General features: G+C 32.4%; 1 protein-coding gene and 1 long non-coding RNA gene across 2 annotated transcripts; one reads left to right on the forward strand and one right to left on the reverse strand.

Moving 5' to 3' along the window:
* Positions 1 to 8,166: 8,166 nt before the first annotated feature.
* On the reverse strand, positions 8,167 to 9,307 carry LOC110737077 (pathogenesis-related protein PR-4-like). Its single transcript, XM_021917447.1, has 2 exons — positions 8,984 to 9,307; positions 8,167 to 8,468 (listed from the first exon to the last, which is right to left on the reverse strand). The coding sequence occupies exons 1-2, from the start codon at positions 9,245 to 9,247 to the stop codon at positions 8,304 to 8,306; spliced, it is 429 nt and encodes a 142-aa protein (XP_021773139.1). The 5' UTR covers positions 9,248 to 9,307; the 3' UTR covers positions 8,167 to 8,303.
* Positions 9,308 to 11,181: 1,874 nt separating this feature from the next.
* Positions 11,182 to 14,211, forward strand: LOC110737078. Its single transcript, XR_002514334.1, has 3 exons — positions 11,182 to 11,343; positions 11,432 to 11,618; positions 13,527 to 14,211. It is a non-coding gene; the product is annotated as an uncharacterized LOC110737078 (long non-coding RNA).
* Positions 14,212 to 21,741: the final 7,530 nt, after the last annotated feature.

The raw sequence follows: 21,741 nt of genomic DNA on the forward strand, positions 1-21,741 counted from the left end.
CATTGGTGCTTTTGCAGTGCCATCGTAGATTTGTAGGTTATCCATGTTCACATTTTGTTGGGTTCTAACAGGAGATGTTGAGTAAATCAATGATTTTTGGGAACCGTTTTATTAGATAAGTGAATTTTTGAAGTGTGAATGATGGCTCCTTATTTAGATTTGGCAATATGTAAGTCCTCTTTCATGATGATTTTGTGTAGTTAGAACACCAAGTGTTTCGTTTGGGGTACCAATAAGGCACTAATCTATCCTTGAGTATTAGATAATTCTGAGATAGTCTTTTGTTCAAGGTTTTAGTTATACTCTTAACTTCACTTTATGCTTTGGTCACTCTTCAAGGTTGAGAGCAGGCCCGACCCTTACCCAGTGGCCAAATAATTGAAGGGGCCTCAGATTTTTTAATCTTAGGATTATGTTGTACTCATTTTTCATAAGATCTCCAAGTGGCTCACTAGTTAAGAGCATCAAATAATGGAATGAAGGTGGCAGGGTTTGAATGTCTTCAAAAGCATTATTATTAATATTTTTTGTTTTTTTTTTTTTTTTCGCCAAATCCAAAACTAAAGTAACTAATTTCTCTACGAAACCATAGTTTTGTAATTTCTTAAGACTTTTCTTATAAAATCCAAAACTAAAGTACTATAATTTCTAAACAACATGAAGTATAGAAACTTAATGTTTGTAGTAAAAAAACTTATTGTTTGTAAATGGTATCAAAGTTGATTGTTGATTTGTGTTTTCTTTTTAATAGTGCTTTGTATATAATAGAGGCCAAATTTATTTTATTACTTAGGGCCTTCATAATGATTGGGACGGCCCTGGTTGAGGGAAATTATTTGTTTTACCTGTTTGTATTTTGACAGCTCAAAATTACACTTAAATGCAGAAATTATATTAAGCAATTATTGGAGCTTAAGTTATCTTCAAATTTAAACAATTTTTTCTATGGCCGGTCATTATTATCACTCAAAGTAGATATCTTAATCTGCACTTGCAGAAATCATAAATTGTTAACATATATTTCTCATGGCAAGTGTAGGTTGCTATTGAGACAGCGTCGTTTTCCAAGTATGCGGGATTCACTGGTGTTCGTCTTGGCTGGACTGTTGTGCCAAAAGAACTTTTATTTTCAGATGGATTTCCTGTGGCAAAGGACTTTAATCGCATTGTCAGTACTTGCTTCAATGGTGCTTCCAACATATCCCAAGCCGGTGGTCTAGCTTGCCTTTCTCCAGAAGGCCTCCAGGTCAGTTTCTTTGCTTTCAATTTCCGGAGCACAGATTATAGGACTGTTGCTTCAATATATCTTTGGTAGTAAGATATTCTTACATGTTCTTTAAGACAATCTGGCAAGTTGGCTCACTTGAGTTTCTTCTTGTTTTACTAATATTGCTATGGGTATAATCCCTTTCACTCAATGTTTTCCCTTCACGACAGCTTTTCTTACTAGATAAAATAGTTTATTTTCAGTCCCTCCATCTTTATACTCCATCAGTTTTTAAATACTTGCTCCATTTCTACTCTTTGCACTATTCATTTGTCCTACTTTGACTAATGTTTGTGATTTATACATAAGAAAAAATATAGTCTTGTGGGTACTTATTGGAATCGTCTCAATGAATAGATTATTAATTTTCAATCGTTAGAATTTATACTTATTAATAATTAAAGATATTATTGATCAAAGATTAGCATTGACATACGTGTCTAGGAGAAATGGAGCAAGCATTTAAAAACGGAGGGAGTATTATTGGCCACATTTCTATTTTTGATTGTCTAAAAAAACAATCCACTTTCAAAATTTAGTTTTATACTCCATCTGATCCTATATGTCCTTCCCATTTTGATTCTGCTGCTTGCTAATGCATTTTTTGATCACAAATCTCTATGGTTGCATATTAATAAAAAAAATTTAACAATTGAATATTAATAAGCTACTCACTGAGACGAAACAAATAAAAACAACATGACTATTTTATGTTAATATATTGAGAGTAATTTGCACGTGCATTGAGAAACAGAGTAGTTGAACATGTTATGGTTGTGACATGGTGCGTGAAACTAATTAATATGACTGTTCTCTTCATCTTATTTAAGAATAAAATCAGTAAAAATAAGCTAAGCTCAATTAAGTTCATCTAGAGAACAAGATTATTGTTTTGAAATTTGTCCTTCACTATTTCTGTTTGAGTATATAGTAAGATCAATGGATAAGGTCTATAGTATTCAAGCCTGAGGTCTCAGGCTAATTGGCTAAACTTCTCTACTAACCATGCTTGTATATTTTAAGTCTTTGTATGTTGGTCTAGAGAGATATTGTGAGAAGTTCATACATCTACACATATGTGCCTTACACAGCTCAGCTTTCTTTGGATTGTACTTGTAGTCTTTCGAATTGTCGCCGGTATTTTTGTTATTTGTCCTTCATTAAAAAGCCGAGAATTCAAGTTTGAACATTTTGCAGGCAATGAAGCAAGTCATTGGTTTCTATAAAGAAAATACTAACATAATAGTGGATACATTCAAGTCCCTTGGTTTTAATGTATATGGGGGGACAAATGCGCCATATGTGTGGGTGCACTTTCCTGGTCGAAGTTCTTGGGATGTTTTCAGTGAGATTCTTGAAAAGACTCATGTGGTAACCACGCCTGGTAGTGGATTTGGACCTGGAGGTGAAGGTTTTGTCCGTGTTAGTGCCTTCGGTCACCGGGAAAATATTCTGGAAGCCTGCAGAAGATTCAAACAGTTGTATAAGTGATGCTTGAATCATAATTCTTGCCCATAGGGCTGTTAGTTTCAAGTTTTGAACAATGTTGGCCATCATATATTCTATTTAAGAACTTATAAGTGTTCTCTTGATTTATGCACATTTCATGATTTTGTAGAAGCTAAGGTCGGGGTCAGAGCCGCTTGAGTCTAAACAATTTGTAAATAACCTTATTGAATGCCCTAGCAATTTAATCACCCTCATTCTTCCAAAATGATTTATCTTTTGTAAGAAGTTTAATCAAACCTCTAAAGCTTTGAAATAGAGTTTCTTTGATACGAAGTACGCTTTTAAGGGATTATTTTTCGTTGTAATCTAATTTTATACTAATGTCTTAGGGGATAATTTTTGTGTGTTAAATATTGCTAGGATATTATTTTAATTCTCTCAAGATTGGCATCATGTTAGCGGGACGACCGTAGTTGTGAAGGAAGAGCAATGGAAAAAAGGACACTTAGGTTAGTTTGGATTAAAGTGTTCAAGTTATGTCAAGTCAATCAGTTTGATTAATTATTCGGGTCACTTTAGGCTTATACTTGGCAAAGGGTATTTTACTTAAAGTGTACAACGGATTTACAATAATGTTATTGTGTTGATGATGAGGGTGACAAAGGATGTGAGACATAAATACAAAAAGTTACCATTATATTTAGGGATGTCAGTGGGGTGGGTCAAGTAGGAGATCCATCCCATCCCAACCTCAATGGGGCGGGAATAGGTCCCAGTTTGGCGGGTGGTAGGGTGGGGATGGGGATAATAACCATACTCGCCAATCACCATGGGTGGATTTTAAGTTGTACCTGCCTTGTTTCGTACCCGCCTCATCCCACCGCATACCTATAGCTGTTAATTCGGGTAAACGAGTCGGGTTTGGGTCGGCGTAGTGTGTGTCAGGTCAACTCGGGTCGTGTCAATTCGAGTTAATGTCGTAGCCTATTTGGGACGGGTTCGGGTCGGGTCATGCTTGAGTCAAGTCATACATCTTATCTGGTTTAGGTCGGGCCAATAACAGGTCGGGTTACATTAGGGTCGGATGAATAATAGGTCGGGTTTAATTCGGGTTTTAACGGGTTAAAACGAGTAAGGGTCTTTCTCGAGTTCTAGTTGGGTTCGGTTCAAGTCAGTAATTCGCGGGTTATTATCAGGTCGGGTTATTTCCAAGTCGGGTCATTCTCAGGTTCAAGTCAATAATTTGCGGGTTATAGTCAGGTCGGGTCATGTTCGGGTTATTGTTTTTCCTAAAGCCTTGGATAACCAATCTGGCTTTAAATTTCACTACAGAGCCATTTGGTCTGCTTTTCCTAGTGAAAATCCACTTGCAACCAAGAGGTTTGCAACCGGGAGGTAAATCCTCTAATACCCAATTATTATTTCTCATGATGGAATCCATCTCATCATTTATAGCTTCCTTCCAAAATGCTCTATCTTGAGAAGATATTGCTTCGCTATAACTCTTTGGGTCACTATCCACATTAAAACAATATTGAGTAGTAGAACTAAGAACATCCCTGGAACCTTCACTAAATAAATTATAAAGTCATCACCAAAGTTCTTAGGTCTCCTTTCCCTAGTACTCCTCCTAACTTGAGAAGTTTCATCATTCTCATTATCGAATAAATCTTCATGAGTTTCAAGTTGATCATTCAACTCTACTATCCCCCTATCATTGGCACTTATTTGTAGATCTTTTGGTCTACTCATTGAAGAAAAACGATTTTCATCAAAAATATAACTAAACCAAAAAAGAACCGAACCGTTTCTAACCCGAAACCGTTTGAACCGGGATAAAAACAGTTTACACCGAGCCGTTAACAAAACGCAACCCGTCTGCACCGAACCATTTACTACCCGGACCGTTTACAACCCGAACCGAATTTAAACCGCTCAAGAATAAACCGAAACCGAATCGAATCAATAATTATTTAAGCCGAAGACACTTGAACCGATTTCAAACCGACCCGATTCCAAACCGAACCAATTTCAAATTGAAGTGAAACCGAACTGTCAAACCGTTTTGACAGTACTATCAATACCAATTAGAATATACAAATAAATAATTATGAATTTAATAAACACGCAAGTTTGATTGGAATAATGCTAGTTAATTAGGTTGTTCAACTACTTGTGTAGAAGCAACTGCTACCGTTGGTTAACAGAGAGGAAATCAATGAATAAAATGATGGATGAAGATCTCTACAAAGCAGCTGTAAAAATGAAAGGGGATGGTATTGAGTGAGCATGTGACAAACACGTAGTGTAGGCAATAGCAATGTCAAAACGGTTTGATCGGTTTCGGTTCGGTTTGAAATCGGGTCGGTTTGAAATCGGTTCAAATGTCTTACGGGTCGGTTTCAGTTCGGTTTAAATAATTATCGGTTCGATTCGGTTTCGTTTTATTCTTTAACGGTTTGAATTTGGTTCGGGTTGTAAACGGTTCGGTGCATACGGGTTGCGGTTTGTTAACGGTTCGGTGTAAACGGTTTTTATCCCAGTTTAAATTCGATTCGGGTAGTAAATGGTTCGGTGTAGACGGGTTGCGGTTTGTTAACGTTGCGGCGTAAACGGTATTATCCCGGTTCAAACGGTTTCGGGTTAGAAACAGTTCGGGTCTTTTTTGGATCAGTTTTATTTTAGTTCGGTTTATAACTGATTCGGTTCGTTAATGGGTTTATTTCTTCTACAATTTAACATTATTCGTATCGGTTTTATTTCAGGTTTACTAAATTACGGTTTGGGTCTGTTTTTGATTTCAAAAAATCTGTTTTTACGAGTCGTTTGGATTCGGGCAATTAAACGGTTTTGGTTTGAAATTTGATACTACTTTCTAACTTTTTGTTGGTTAACAAGTTTTATATCAAGCCGAGACTTCATCACTTCATATTGAGGCATCATATTATATGCAAATTCTCATTAATTTTATAAATACATATCATGTTATGTTTCAAGTTTAACCATATTGATCTTACTAGTTTATTACGAAGTAGATTATAAAAGTTTAGTGCATTAATGTATTATTGTTTTACTATCAGATTATTATCTGCTTATTATTTGATCATTTAACTAATAGTGTCATAATTATGATTTGATGAGTTGTTGTAACATCGAAATTTGCAATTTGGTATTCAATACTTAATTAGTCAACAAGACTGATAATTAAGACTCGTTTATTATTATATATTTGCATAAAGTTATATATGAAAATATTACAAAGTAGTTTGATTTGTATAATGAAAGAAAATATTAATGAATAAGAAGGTAATTTTGATTCTTTCAATCGATTATATATATATATATAACATCTAACCATCTCATATTCTCATAGTTTAATATTTATATTAGTATCAAGGGATGAGAATCATAAGATTATTATATTTTTGTATATCCTTTACTGGTTTACCCCTAAGGCTTAAGTCACTAATTAGTAATTACTAATTACTTAATTAAAAAATAAGAAAGAGTAACTTTTAACTTGAGTCTAATAGATCAAATACTGAAATGCTATTAGGATAGTCTAGTACACTGTTAATCTGTTATGCAACTATGCTAAATTGACAATTGCTCGATCATATAGTCATATAGGCAATCACTCATGTAGTCATATCTAATTAAGTAATTTGTATTTATTTACTAATCTACTAGTCAATTTGGATGTGCTCATTGAGGTGTGTTTAATGCTTGCTTTCACTTTGGCTAATTGAATGCATGATCTAATTAATTAATAAACATGTGCGCATAATAATTATGTTTCAAATAAAAGATAAAACAAAACACATATGTGCATAATTAGATTTTATTTATAATACCTTTTAACTTGGTTTTAATCTTTTTTTTAATAGTTAGTGGTTTGTAAACGGTTCGATTTATAAGCAATTCGGTTCATAAACGGTTCGGTTTATAATCAGTTCGGTTTATAAACAGTTCGGTGCAAATGGGTTGCGGTTTGTTAACGGTTCGGTGTAAACGGTTTTTATGCCAGTTCAAACGGTTTCGGGTTAGAAACGGTTCGATTCATTTTCGGTTTCGTTTCCTTTCAGTTCGATTTAGATTTGGTTCGGTTCTTAAACGGTTTAACGTTACTCGAATCGGTTCGATTTTGGATTTACTAAAATGCGATTCGGGTAGGTTTTCGGTTTCAAACAGATGATTTTTAATCGGTTCGATTCTCATTCGAATCGCTTTAAACTAGTTCGAATTCACCTGTTCGATTCGGTTTTTGATAGTGCTATTGAGAAATATTCCATTTTGATGTTGGTCCTATGTTTTGGAATGTGGTGTGAAAATTCGGTACATCGTACTTGTATTTATTAATATGGTGCGTAAGGTACTACGTATTTGGGAAATAGCATGGCAATTTTCGCAAGTTAACAAGCTGATTTATGCAATAACGTGGGGCCACTAGTTGTGTACGTAGCATTGTACTCTGCATAACGGTACCTCTTGCATTAAACTTAAACAACATTATCTACCTAAAAATATTTAGATCAAACTAATTACTAATTAGTCCATTCAAAATTCATTTTCTTTCTTTTTGTACATGGCTAATTACTACCCGGGTGCTTTGCTAGTTAATTACTATTTGAATAGCTAGTGCCAAACAAAGCCTAATTTTTTTTTTCTTGATTGCTCTCGTATGATAATAAAATATGATGTTTATATCCTCCCTTCATTTTTAAAGTGCAGTGCCTCATTGTGAATCCTTTTTATTATTCACATAAGCCTCCTCGCCAATGTTAGTGCCTTATAGATAAGAAAAAAATTTAGTCAAGTTGATTACTTGTTGGAATTGTTCCTATGTATAATTTCCTTTCAAGAGGTATAACTTTTTATATTTTATACTTATTTATAATTGAAGATATTATTGATCAAAATTTTATATTGCCATAAGTGATGAGTCAAAATGGAATGATATAAAAAATAAAGGGAGTCAAGTATATCTCAAGGATATATCTTAGAAAAATCGTAGAAGCTAAGTCTCTATCACAATTAAATCATGCCATATATTTTGATCTCTTAAAACAAAAAAAAAATATGGATGAGTCAAAGTACAACGAGATAATACAAAAACACAAAAAAAAAAATTTTATCAATATTTATATACGGAGTAATAATAATAAAAATGTCGTTTTACCAACTTTCTACACGAACATCCAAATTATTTTAAATATCAATATATGTGCATCCTCTATCCCACTTTTCTTTAATATATAAAAGGGATAATTTCAAACAATTCCCTTTCTTAAAAATAAATAAGACAATTTCATAACTTCCAACACCGTTTTCCCTTACAATTACATAATATATATCCTTTTGTAAGCATAATCGCATAATCCTTAATACTTTATTTAAGTAAATCTTAATTGAAAATTGCTTGATAATTAGAAGGTGAATTTGAGATACCATTTCTCACGAGAAGATTAATCAATATAATGAGATGTCCTTTATTCATATAGTAGCTTATTTTGAGATCATTACATAAAACATAGGCAATTCAAAGATACATAGGCTAGGTGACTACATAAGTCATTAGGTAGTGGATTTAGCAACCAACAAATTGGTAATTGACTTGAAGGTGGCCTTGAGCAATGCCTTGACCGTTGGTGTCAATTTGTTTAAAGACATTAACATCAAGGTCTAACCCTCCATTGCTGCATTGATCAACTATTCTCACCGTTACTTGGGCGTTCGTTGCCATGTTCGTTACCTGCATCAAAACAACACCCATGAGTTTCACAATACCCATAAGGTATATGATGAGATAAGTTAATGAAATTTCACATAATATAATATTTGAGACTAAGTTTCACATCTACAAGATAAAATAGGATGACCAATATAGATACATAAATATGGATTACTAATCAACATCAATTCAATTAAAATATGAAACCTACTAGCTAAGATTTATACTTGGTCAAACTTACTTGCAAGTTGCAACTAATGTGAGCTTGATTTAACACAAACAAAGGTATTACTTATGGATTTAAGATATATTAGGTACAAGTATTTAAGATACAACTAATATAGATTTTGATGTATAGGTGTTATATAATAATCAACTTAAATAGTTTATGGCCATAATCTCATAGACTGACGAGTCATCATTTGAATTTGACATAAAATACCACTACGTATAATATGTCAATGCTTTTATGCTAATGCACGAAATATATTATTTGCGGAAATTTAACAGCAAAAGCGTAGTTGTATAATACTTACCCTGAGACACTTGCCACAAGAAGCTTGACCAGTAGGACCAGCAGGGCCACAAAAGGCAGTCCAACCATATTGTTGGCGCCATGACAAAGGCTGGTTAGCATCCCATGTTGCACAATACACACTCGCTCTGTTATAATCCCACCCTATATTTTGTGGGTTATAGTTATTGTACGTTGCCCTCACATTACTCGCACTCTGCGCGGCCGTGCCGACTGCCAGTGCAAGGCACACCGCAACCATCACCATAAAACTCTTGCTCTCCATTTTTCTCAACTTTTTTTTTAAAAGAAACTTCAAGATTAAATAATTTGTTTGATGATTTTGCTAGAAAATATAGCCTATTTATAGAAATTAATATGGGTGTAAGATTTACTTGGATGCCCTCAGAGTTGGAAATAATTGTGGTTGTGTTTGAAAATTATACCTTAACTTCTAGTACATTTAATGTTATTGCCGTAACGGTCGTGTAAATGTATTATTAGCAGCCTTTATATACTTTGGATGGACAAACTTATAATAAATCTTGGTCAAAATTGCATCACTATTTGTACCATCTTTTCTTTCTATATTGCCTAACTAAAAGAGGCTACCGTGTTATATGGATAATAAACGTAATCCAAATACCTAATAGCTTCTTAATTTAATTTTTGAAACAAATCTGTAAAAATTAAAAAATAGTGGCCATATGAGTTCCACCTATTTATAAGGTGCTCCCTCTGTTCTTGATTGTTTATAACACTTGAAAATTAACGAATAAAGAGTAATGAACAAAAGAGAACGGAAGGAGTATGAAGTTACCAGTTTACCACACCCTTTAGAATCATTGAGATGTTTGATTTTCTTACTAATTATATATTTCTTTCACTCTTTTTTACATGACCCGCTTTTACTTCGTATACTTCATATGTTATTAATAGTCAAAGATCATCAAAGTTGAGGTGCTTGAGGATGGAAAAAAAATTAATTGGAATTGAGAGGATTGCATTTTGGTACTATGCTTAGTGGAGTTAGTGCTATCCAAAGTCCTAGTTTGTTAAAACTCGACTTCGCTCTGTTTGTTGAAATAAAACAATTATTGATTCAAGCAAGATCAGATTAGATAAAAACTCAACAAATAAACTTTGACTAAATTAAAATTTTCAAGTCCTCGTCAATATAAACTAAGTTTTAAGTCAAAAAAGATGGGCTAGCTCATCAAATTGTTATTGGCTGGCTAGGTCATGGCCCCAATTTGGGAAATTTTCCATTCCGAATTTCTCCATAAATATGATGGCTGAAATAGCTATCCAAGATTCCAAGAACGTGTGAAGTATTCCCTTCGTATTTATATGTTTATTCCATCTAATGTTTTTTTTATTCCCTTCATATTTATAATTTATATGTTTATTCCGTTTAATGTATTTTTAATCGATAAAATACGAAAAGGGCCTCCCACCCTATCATAGGAATGGGACGATGAGGATTTGAACCCCCACCATTTGGGAGTGAGATGGAAGGAATAATCATCCCTGCATCTCCTAGTTCTCCCTCTGTTTATTCCATATGCAAAATGCACTATGAGTATAATAAGAATTGAACCAAAATAATACAAGTAAATAAGTGTATTTTTGTCCTTTCCCCCTTTATGAATGTATGCAAGTGGAATTAATGTGAGGATATGACATTATAAGGAAATGGGACAATTGTAGGACATCCCAAAATGAACTACGATTTGGGTTGTGTTCAAATTGGTATATCTTGTTTAAGATTAAAATGGTATAAATAAGTTGATATTCCCTCTACTTTAAAATACTTGAAATTGCTGATCAATACATTGCCAATTAAACATACTTCATCCAATATGTATCAATAAAAGATAATTAATCCAATTAATATACTTCGTATTACGAAGTTAATAATTTCAATTTTTATATATTAGTAGAAAAAATGTAATTAACTTCGTATTAAATTTTTATATATTAGTAGAAAAAATGTAATCATTGGTAGAGGTGATTATTTGGCCTATACCAAACATTATCAAATCCAGCGGGTTATATCCTACACCAATATATATATATATATATATATATATATATATATATATATATGAATGATGACATATGATCCATTGGTAGGATTATATGAGACCACATCCCTTATATAAGAAACCTATTATTTGTGTTGGATCAATTGCATCCAATGACTACAATTTATCCCAATCACACATAATTTAAAAAACAATTTTCTAGCGTTTTCTCTCTCCTCCTTTATTCGACACTCCATTTTCTCTCTCCTCCTTCAATTTCTCTGCTCCCTTTCAACTGCTATTTGCTTTGATTCTTCATCAATTCTTCTTCAAACTTCATTGATTCTTTGTCAAGGTGATTTTCGTTGATTTTAGTTTGATTTTCGTTGATTTAAGTTTTATTTTCGTTATCTTACATATTTTCGTTATTTCGAAAAACCTAGATATCATGCCTATTTCATCTTGACGCGGCTGAAAATTGGACAATCGATTCGATAGAGAAGATTCGGATGTGGCGGTAGATTTGGAGTTTGTGGCATTGCACGAAATTGGATCTTTGTCAGAATCTGAGACTTTTCATCTCAACCCTTAAATTGGAGGGAAGGATTGCAAATACCAGCCACCTTATTGGTAATTTCAATTATACAATTTTATCAATGAACCTTTTATTATTACTATTTGCTGAATGAAGTTATTTTTTGGCAAATTGATTATCATATGTATATATGTCATGTAGATTGAATTGAGTGATTTTTTCATTCTAGCTATACCTTGTATATGTATTTAGTATGTATCACATTCATTGATAGCAGATGGTTTATACTGACTTGGACATATAATATGGACTATTGATTAGTTTTGTTTTAGCAATCTAGTTGTTTGAATGGTTTTGAGGCATGACTGTTCTTAATTGTGGCATGTTTTGGTCTTAGTAGGCTGGAATTTGCTATAAGTTTTTAACGTAAAAGGCTTAAACTATTTTTGTGATGATAATGGCTAGATTAAAAACAAAATGAAGTTTTTAGGTTGGCCTGAAAAAAAAAACTGGCCTTGTGTTATTAGCTTGGATCTTCAAAACTGTATGTAGAAGATTCAATTTGTACAATAATAGAGAATTATTGTGTTCTTAATGTTTATAATTGACATGATCCTGTTTTAGGGCCTATTAGTTCTTCAAATAAGTGAAATAGAATGCTTGCTTCTACCAATCTATAGAATTACTTGGAATGAAGATTATTGTTGTAGACAAATTGTTTTCCTTTTATAATTTGTTTTGTTGTTTCTTGTTGTGGTTACAGGTTTGTAAAATCAAAACTTGCTTCTTGCTTGTGCTGCATCTACTGTATGTGTTAATGCTTAGTTGTTGCTTGATGGAGAGTCCTATTTTATTGTACTGCTGCTATAAATGTTGTTTATTTGGGATGGCTTGTTTTCTTAGCATGTATTTGTTCTGGCTGAGTGTGGTGGTCTTGTTTGTTGTTGTTGCTTTTTGTTAAATTGAGTTATTATAGAACAACATAAGTAGAACAAGCTTTGCAGAGTAGTTAGCATAAATGTGAGCAAAATTGACTGTTGATGCTCATTTTACCAATGACCTCAGAGCAGCCTCAACATCAACAAGTGGCTGACAAGCATAAAGTTTTATTCTCCCTTCCTTAGAACAAATACTTTGTTGTCAAGAGTTTCCTAAAATAGGTAGTTTCTAGGGGTGCTTCTAGTTGATACACACTCTCCCAAACTCTTCTTCTGCCATCCAAAACAGCTCTCTAAACACCTCGCTCTTCAGATATCAAAGGGATCATAAACCGTTTTCCATCTCTATAGTATACACAACAAAATGACCTTTTTGTTCATTTGAACCATTCAATGCTCATTTGTCAAATGAGCAAATAATTGTTTCCTCATTTGAACAATTCAATGCTCATGTGTCAAATGAGCAAATAATTGTTTGCTCATTTGTCAAATGAGCAAACAATTCATTGTTCAAATGAGTAAAGAAATATTTTATCAAGTGAGCAAATAATTGATTGCTCATTTCAAAAATGAGCAAAGAAATGCTTGTTGATTTAATGAATGATTAAAGAAATGTTTGCTCATTTGACAAATGAGCAACTAACAATTTGCTCATTTGACAAAGGAGCAACTAAGTTTTTGCTCATTTGTTAATTAATCAACTAAGTATTTGCTCATTTGACAAATGAGCAACTAATTATTTGTTCATTTGACAAATGAACAAATAACTATTTGCTTATTTGCTAAATGAGTAAAAAAAATTGATTGCTCATTTCCCAAATGATCAAAAATTTGATTGCTCATTTCCCAAATGATCAAAGAAATGCTTGCTTATTTTACAAATAGGTAACTAATTATTTGCTTATTTGACAAATGAGCAAACTAATGGTTGCTCATTTCACAAATGAGCAAAGAAATGCTTGTTGATTTAATGAATGATTAAAGAAATGTTTGCTCATTTGACAAATTTAATGAATGATTTAGTGAAGATATTTAATTCTCCTTACACTTTTGATTTGTTTGCAGGTCATAATCATTGAAAAATTTCGTTCGAAGTATATAGTCTCTCAATTATTTCAAGTGAAGTAAATACTATTGAATCTGTTAAACAAATTTGTCAAAAGAAAAAAAAAAGGTTAAAGAAAACTAGTGTTGCAACTTAAGAAAGCTAGTTGTCAATGATATGATCTTAGTAGCATCCCCAACGGCAAGCAATCCAAGAGCATTCACGATAGAGAAGACTAAAGTTGATATTCTTTTTATTGGTTACTATTCTTCATAAGTCCTTGTCTGCATAAGACAAGTTGACTTTAGGAAGAATCACATTTTGTCAAAAATTAATATTTATTCTTTGCTAATTTGTTAAAATTGAGCAAATAATTTGTCAAAATGAGCAATTAAATTTTTGCTTATTTGTCAAATGAGCAATTAATTTTTGCTCATTTGTCAAATGAGCAAAAAAATTCAATGAACCTTTGTCAAATGACCAAACTATTTAATGCTCATTTGTCAAATGAGCAAATGATTCTTGCTCATTTTGACAAATTAATGCTCATTTGTGAGTGTGTTTGAATGTTTTAAATACGTTAGCCTACTAGCTCAAGGGTAGAGTATTGTTCAAATGCACAAAAGATATGGGTTCGAATCCCACGTAGGTTCATTTATGTAATGTGGAAACACAAGTTTGTATGAGAGTTTAATTTTAACAAAGTTTAATAGTTATAAATCATTTCAAACCATTTTTTGCTCATATAATTTAGTAAGAATTTGATTTTTTTTTTTAATTAATTTTGTTTATAGAGATAACCTATGTAGGAATTGAACCTACATTCCCTATGCATTTGTATAGTGCTCTACCAATTGAGCTAATAGGTTTATCATATGTTTTAAATCATTTTCTATGTTATAAATTTTTAATCAGCTCATTTGATAAATCAACACAGAATTGTTTGCTGATAAAATGAACAAAGAATTATTCCTCATTTGATAAATGAGCAAAGATTTGTTTGCTCGTCTGATAAATGAGCAAAGAATTGTTTTCTCATTTGATAAATGAGCAAAGAATTGCTTGGGCTCATTTGGTATATGACCTAGGAATTGGTTCTTGAAAAGCTTACACATGAAACTAAATGAGTAAAGAAATATTTGCTCATTTGTCAAGTGAGCAAATAATTGATTACTCATTTCACAAATGAGCAAAGAAATATTTGTTGATTTAATGAATGATTAAAGAAATGTTTGCTCATTTGACAAATGAGCAACTAACTATTTGCTCATTTGACAAAAGAGCAACTAAGTTTTCGCTCATTTGTTAAATTAGCAACTAAGTATTTGCTCATTTGCTAAATGAGTAAAAAAATTGATTGCTCATTTCCCAAATGATAAAAAATTTGATTACTCATTTCCCAAATGATCAAAAATTTGATTGCTCATTTCCAAATAATCAAAGAAATGTTTGCTTATTTTACAAATGAGTAACTAATTGTTGCTTATTTTACAAATGAGTAACTAATATTTGCTTATTTGACAAATGAGCAAACTAATGGTTGCTCATTTCACAAATGAGCAAAGAAACGCTAGTGTGAAAATGCAGAGTTTGAAAATATTGAGTAGTTGATGAAATTTATTTCTTTTGGCTATTGGGAAAACAATACAAAAGAAACCCACTGCTTCCGATTAACAGCCTTTTCGTATGTTACACAGACATTTGACAGCTTCTAAAACATGATTAACAATTTGTACCGAATGCACAAAGAAAACGATCTATGCTAATGATAAGCATTTAGTTAGTAATGTTGAGCAGGAAATGTGTTGGTCATATAGAAACCCAAATACGGAAACTTTTCTTGGAACGGAGCAGCAAAAGCATACCAGTAGAAGTGGCAGAATTAGAACTTTCAGAAGAATTTCTGAAATGCAGTGTCAGTTGTATGCAGCTGTCTCTATAAACATCTTGAACTGCAATCTTCATTGCTAGTTCCAGTTCCTTTCCCACACGAGTGATGCGATCAATTATTACACCAATGCTAACTGCGACATTCTTGTGTACTAAGCAGTTGTATCTTCCTTGATTGACACTGCTTGTGTAGCTTGGCATCAGAAGCAGAAGTACTGCAAGTATGTATACAGCAGGAAGCATGATTAACTTATAACTTACAAAAGTTTGAAGTTAAGCTGGAAAGGGAGCACCTATTATTTGATCAAGAGGAAGTTGCCTTGGCTAATTCGTGCTAAAAATTTCAGACATTGCATAAATCATATTACAATTATAAGACATGTATAAGAATTGAACAACGATATAGTTGAGCAGAAAAGGATACTGTTATTAGTGGGAAATACTATATGCATTGAGCAGAAAAGGAACCACAAGCAAATAAAATGAATATAATCAGAGTATCAACATATGTTACAACTAACACATACCTTTATGGAGGAAGCATTTGGGGCATCATGAACCCTTGTGCTCCATAAAAATTTGGAGAAATTAAATAAAATCGCCGAAAAACATATTCGCAGATCCTAGACCATACCTCATGTTGTAAGGCATGTTCCCACCATAAGGGCCCATAAATCCATTAACAGTAGGTTGCATGCCTCTCTGGTAAGGATTAAATGCAATATTGCACATGTTTTCGTCCATACCAGGCATACTCATCCATTGCATTCCTACAACTATAAATTTTTGTAATCAAAATCACACAATCTTGATTTAACATTCGAATTACACTACTAGAAATAGGTCGAATTCCGACGGACGGTTTCCGACGGACACCTATTTCCGTCGGAAAAAACAGAAATTCCGACTGATTTTTTTTCCGTAGGAAACTTCCGACGAAAAATAATTCCGAAGGAAAATATAAGCTTTATTCCGTCGGAACATTAAACTTCCAACGGAAATAAAATCCGTCGGAATATTCCGTCGGAACATTAAACTTCCTACGGAAATAAAATCCGTAGGAAGTTTCCTATGGAATATTCCGTCGGAATATTTAGTTTCCGACGGAATTTATACTTATTCCGGCGAATTTTGGCCTTTAATTAAAAATAAATAAATAAATAAATAAATAAACACATATAACCCGGAACCCTAATCCCCCTCCCCTTTCATTTCTCTTTCCGCCTCTTTTCCCTTTCTCTCTCCTCCCTCCTCTTCTCTTCCTCTTCCTCTCTAATCTCCTCTCCTCCTTCATTCTCTTTCTCTCTCCTGTCATATTCTCTTCTACAACAACAACAATCAACGGTCGCACGTCACCATAAACAACAAGCAACATCAACTGCAACAACCACCGTCGCTAGCCACGTATTTCAAGGTTTTTGTTTTTGTAGATCTTTTAATTTAGGTTTGAGTGTAGAAGTAGTTAATTTTGAATGGAATTGTAATTGTGTAATTAAATAATTCTTTTGATTTTCGTTGCTTAATTTTCGGTTTTTTGAATTTTCGGTATTTTTTAATTAAATTGTGTTAATATAATTTTGTTTATTTGGTTTTTTCGGTTGTTCAATTTTTAAATTAATTCGCTTGTTTTTTTGTGTTTATTTGGGTGAATTTGTTTTTTTTGGGTTAATTCGATTTTATTTGCGTTTTTTGTGGGTGGTGGTGTTGTGTGGTGGTGTCGGTGGTGGTGGGGTGGGGGTGGTGGGTTACGGGGTGGCGGTGGGGTTAGGGGTAGGTGGGTGTGGGTTGTGGGCAGTGGATAAGGGTAGGTGGGGCTGTTTTGTAGGGTGTGGGTGGTGTGGGGTGGGTGGGTGAGGTCTGTGTGGGTGGTGGTTTGTGTGTATGGGAGGTCCGTGTGGGGGGTGGATGGTGGTCCGGGTCTGTGGGGTGGGTGGTGTGGGGTGGGAAATGGGTTGGACGTGGTGGCGGTGGGTGGTGTGGGCTGGTGGCGGGGTGGGGCTGCTTTTATTTTTTTATTATTATTGACTTTTCCGACGGAAATTTCCATCGGAATATACCTCTTCCGACGGAATTTTCCTCGGAAGCAAAGTTTCTTCCTACAGAAATTTCCGTCGGAAGCATAGCACCTTCCTACGGAAATTTTCGTCAAAAGATAAGTATCTTCCTACGGAATATGATCCGTCATAAGTTTGCGACGGACTTTCCATTTAAGTCAAATTTGACTCCGACAAGATAAAATCCGTCGGAAATTCCGTCGGTCTGGACTTTTCCGGCGGAAAATCCCTCGGAAAACAGTGAAATTCCTACAAACTGTAATGCGACGGTGCGTTCAGACGGAAACAGGCTTTTCCGACGGAATTTCAGGGTTTTTTGAGGGATTTTTTCCTTCGTTGATAAGCTGTTTTCTAGTAGTGTTAAATCATAGACAACAACGAAAATCAAAATCAAATTAACTTACAGAGCCCCTTAAGTATACAAGAACAACAAAGGATGATGAAAATGTTGTGATGTTTCGAATTTTCCCAATTGAAAATCGCATAACCAGATTTTGGCAAAAAACCTAATTTTCGAAATCAAAATCGCAAAAACATGTTTCAAAATCGATCAAATTCAAAATTAAACTGATATTTACATACCTTAACAGATTATCGCGAGAAATTGATGAGAAAAATCAAAGAAATTGAAGAGCGAAGACATGGAAGAATGTAGAAAATCAGGGAACCTGGAGGAAGAGAGAGAAAATCTAAAGAGGAGAGGGAAAATCTCAGCTGTTGGATTTGATCCAATCTAGCAGCTGAGATTTGTCCTCACATAAGGTGTGAGTTCTCACATAAAGGGTGGTTCTCACCGGATCTCGACCCTATATATATGTGTGTGTGTATAGATAATTATATATATATATAAGGGAGTTTTTTCCCAAGATTTTAGAAAGCCACATTGGATTTTAATTTTTAAAAATTATTAGAGCGCCATGTAGGATTAATATTTTTAGAGCATTACGTATAGGATTATACCACGTAGGATTATTATTTTAAATCGCCACGTAGGATTAAAATTAAAGGTTTAAATTTATTATAAAAATAAAATATTATCTTTTAAATTAAAAAATTTATCTAAGAGAAACGAAGAAATTTATTTATTTTATTTATATACAAAAATACTATAAACTTAAGAAATGAAATTCACGTTCAATTGATTTTTATTTTTTTAAAAAAAATGGATTAGTTAAAAAAATAATGAAATATGAAAATTAATTATAATAGAATATTTTTTAAGAAAATACTAATAAAAAAATATGAATTTACGTTCAATTATAAAAATATCTGTTTTGGATTAGATACAAAAAAAAATAAGAATAAATCATTAAAACTAAAAATTTATCATTTCTCTTTTTCCAGCAAAAAAAAAATGTTCATCATTTATCATTTATTCGGCTAAAAGATTAAGTTCTATGTTAATAAAATTTATCATATCTAATGAACTTGATCACCACTTTAAATCCAATATTTTTTCAATCCTATATAAACCCATCTAATGTTCCACACAAATAAACGTAAAATTTTTGCAGGCAAAGAAGCATATTTTAGAATTAAATTTATTATAAAAATAAAATATTATCTTTTAAAATTAAAATTTTATCTAAGAGAAAAGAAGCAATTTATTTTATTTCATTTATATACAAAAAATACTATTAAACTTAAAAAATGAACTTCACGTTCAATTGATTTTTTTTTTAAAAAAAATAGGATTAGATAAAAAAAATAATGAAATATGAAAAGTAATTATAATATAATATTTTTTAAAAAAATACTGATAAAAAAATATGAATTCACGTTCAATTATATAAAAATATTTTTTTTGGATTATATACAAAAAAAAATAAGAATAAATCATTGAAACTAAAAATATATCATTTCTTTTTTTTCCAGAAAAAAAAAATGTTCATCATTTATCATTTATTCGGCTAAAACATTAAGTTCTATGTTAATAAAATTTATCATATCTAATAAATTTTATCAACACTTTAAATCTAGTATTTTTTCTACCCTATATAAACCCATCTGATGTTCCACACAAATAAACGTAAAACTTTTACAGGCAAAGAAGCATATTTAAAATTTGAACACCATGAAATTCTTGGATGCGATGAACAATGATCATAATTAAGAAGTTGGTCATAACTCATAAGTGTTAATTTTGCAATTCAAGGGGGTGGGTTTTATTACGCAATTTATCAACCAGCACGATCAACGATTGATTTGCAAAGGATGATGGAAGCCTGGAGGATTTAAAATTTGTTTGTACATATGTGTGAACCTTAATTGTATAAGATTTAAAAAATAGTAATATTGTGTATTAATATTTTGTTATTTGATTAAATATTAAATGTTAAATTTAACTATGAATAAAACCCGTGCATCGCACGAGTTTAAATCTAGTCTTAATTTAATTCTAACCTAAGGTAGAAGCTCTTTCATAGATCACGAGATTAATACTCGTGCGATGCACGATTTAGAATTAAAAAAAATCAATAAAGAATATAAAATACGGAGTAGTGAAGGTTTTTATAAAGAGAAACATCACTAATACGTTTTTGGTTAATTGATGTTTTCACTTTTATTTATTTATTTATTTATTGTTATTAAGAATTATTTTCCCAATATTCAATTTAGAAGGAAAAAAATGATGTCATAAGAAATTTTGGAGGGAAATTTTTTCATGACAAATTGACATGTGTACCATGATGATGTAAGCGATTTTTATTTTAGTTATAATTATAGATAGATTTTATTATCCTAAAATCTAAATTAAACATTTGCAACAGCCCAACATCTATATATGCCCAAGGATTCAACATTAGGTTAACCGTAAACTATTTTAAAATGCCCAGTATTGGATTACTTGGATATTGTCTAGTTTAGGCTTATTGCAAAGAAGAAAATCTGGACTATAAAGCCCATTCACATTGTCAGATGGGCCACTTCTATTGTAAGATGGCCAATTTGACCCAATCACAAACCCAAAGTTTTTCCTTCTATTGTAGTCATTTTCCCCTATAGTCCTATAGGAATGGTTGAAAATAAAAATACAAAACTATAACCTCGGTTTAAAAAAAAAAAAAATTAGGAGTACCATATTGATGTTTTGCATCATTTATATCAACTTCGACCCCAATATTTTCATTAATACACATATAATATAACCTGTCATATGTCAAAGTGATCATTGGGTGGGCCAGTTTGGGCTGGGCCTAAGACTTACAGAGAAGCCCATCAACTTGCCAAATCAGCAAATTTTGACCGGGCCTAGCAGGCTTTTCGGTCCAAAAATAAAAACTGAAAAAGTGTAACTTACATGTCCAAGGCCTGCCCAAAAAAATTTACTTCCGGGGTGCATTTTCATGCTCATGGCCCGCCTAAAATCAGGTCAGGCCTATGTTGGTCAGGTCTACCATTAATCAAATAAGCTATTAAGTATATTAACAGTTAAAGGTTTTTTTTTTTTTTTTTTTTTTTTGAAAACAACAGTTAAAGGTTTATATCTCTACTGTAGTTCGGGTATTTACATCAACATACTTTTTTTTTTTTTTTTTTTTTTTTGTGTGTGTGTGTTTGGTATTTCACCATGCAAGTTTTTTAAGTTGATACATCAGATTGTAACTCAAGTATAAAATAGTATTGTGCAACGAAAGTTCTTCCTCAATTTTTTTCTTTAATGGGCATTTGATAATATTTTGCTTATAGATTCTGCCACGTTCTTAAAACAATAGTGCATACAATCATTGACTCAATATAGTAATAAAACTAATAATGCAATATGAAGTGAATCTTGCACGAAAGTCTTAACCCAACACATACAATATGAACTCAAATTAACTCAAACCCAACGCAATAAACACGAACAAAGAACTTCTTTGTTTAAATTGCTGGCTCTACTGTTGAAAGAATGTCGAAGGGGCCAAAAGGTATAGCCTTATTATTTCAAGGTACTAAAAGGAGTATATCGAGATAATATGATTTGTCAAATGATCAACTCAGCTCAAAGTTAGATCATTTGCGATAATATGATAATATGAACTTAAAATCATCGTGTTACGTTAACTCTTAATACCAAATCAAAAAAACCAACAAAACAATATTTAAGCTAATTGTTGTAACTTGAAACCTTAGAATTAATTTTACGTAGTATATTCTATCCCAATATGTAATTGAAGCTTTGAAACACATGGTGGAGATTTGACGTAGATGTTTTAATCAACAAAAACCCAAATCATTTGAAATTTGAATCACAAATTAGCTCAAACCCAGTCTGATATGAGCATATATGTGACATATTGGTAATAAT

The sequence above is a fragment of the Chenopodium quinoa genome, unplaced genomic scaffold (genome assembly GCF_001683475.1).
Source record: "Chenopodium quinoa cultivar QQ74 unplaced genomic scaffold, ASM168347v1, whole genome shotgun sequence".
Classification (NCBI taxonomy): Eukaryota; Viridiplantae; Streptophyta; class Magnoliopsida; order Caryophyllales; family Amaranthaceae; genus Chenopodium; species Chenopodium quinoa.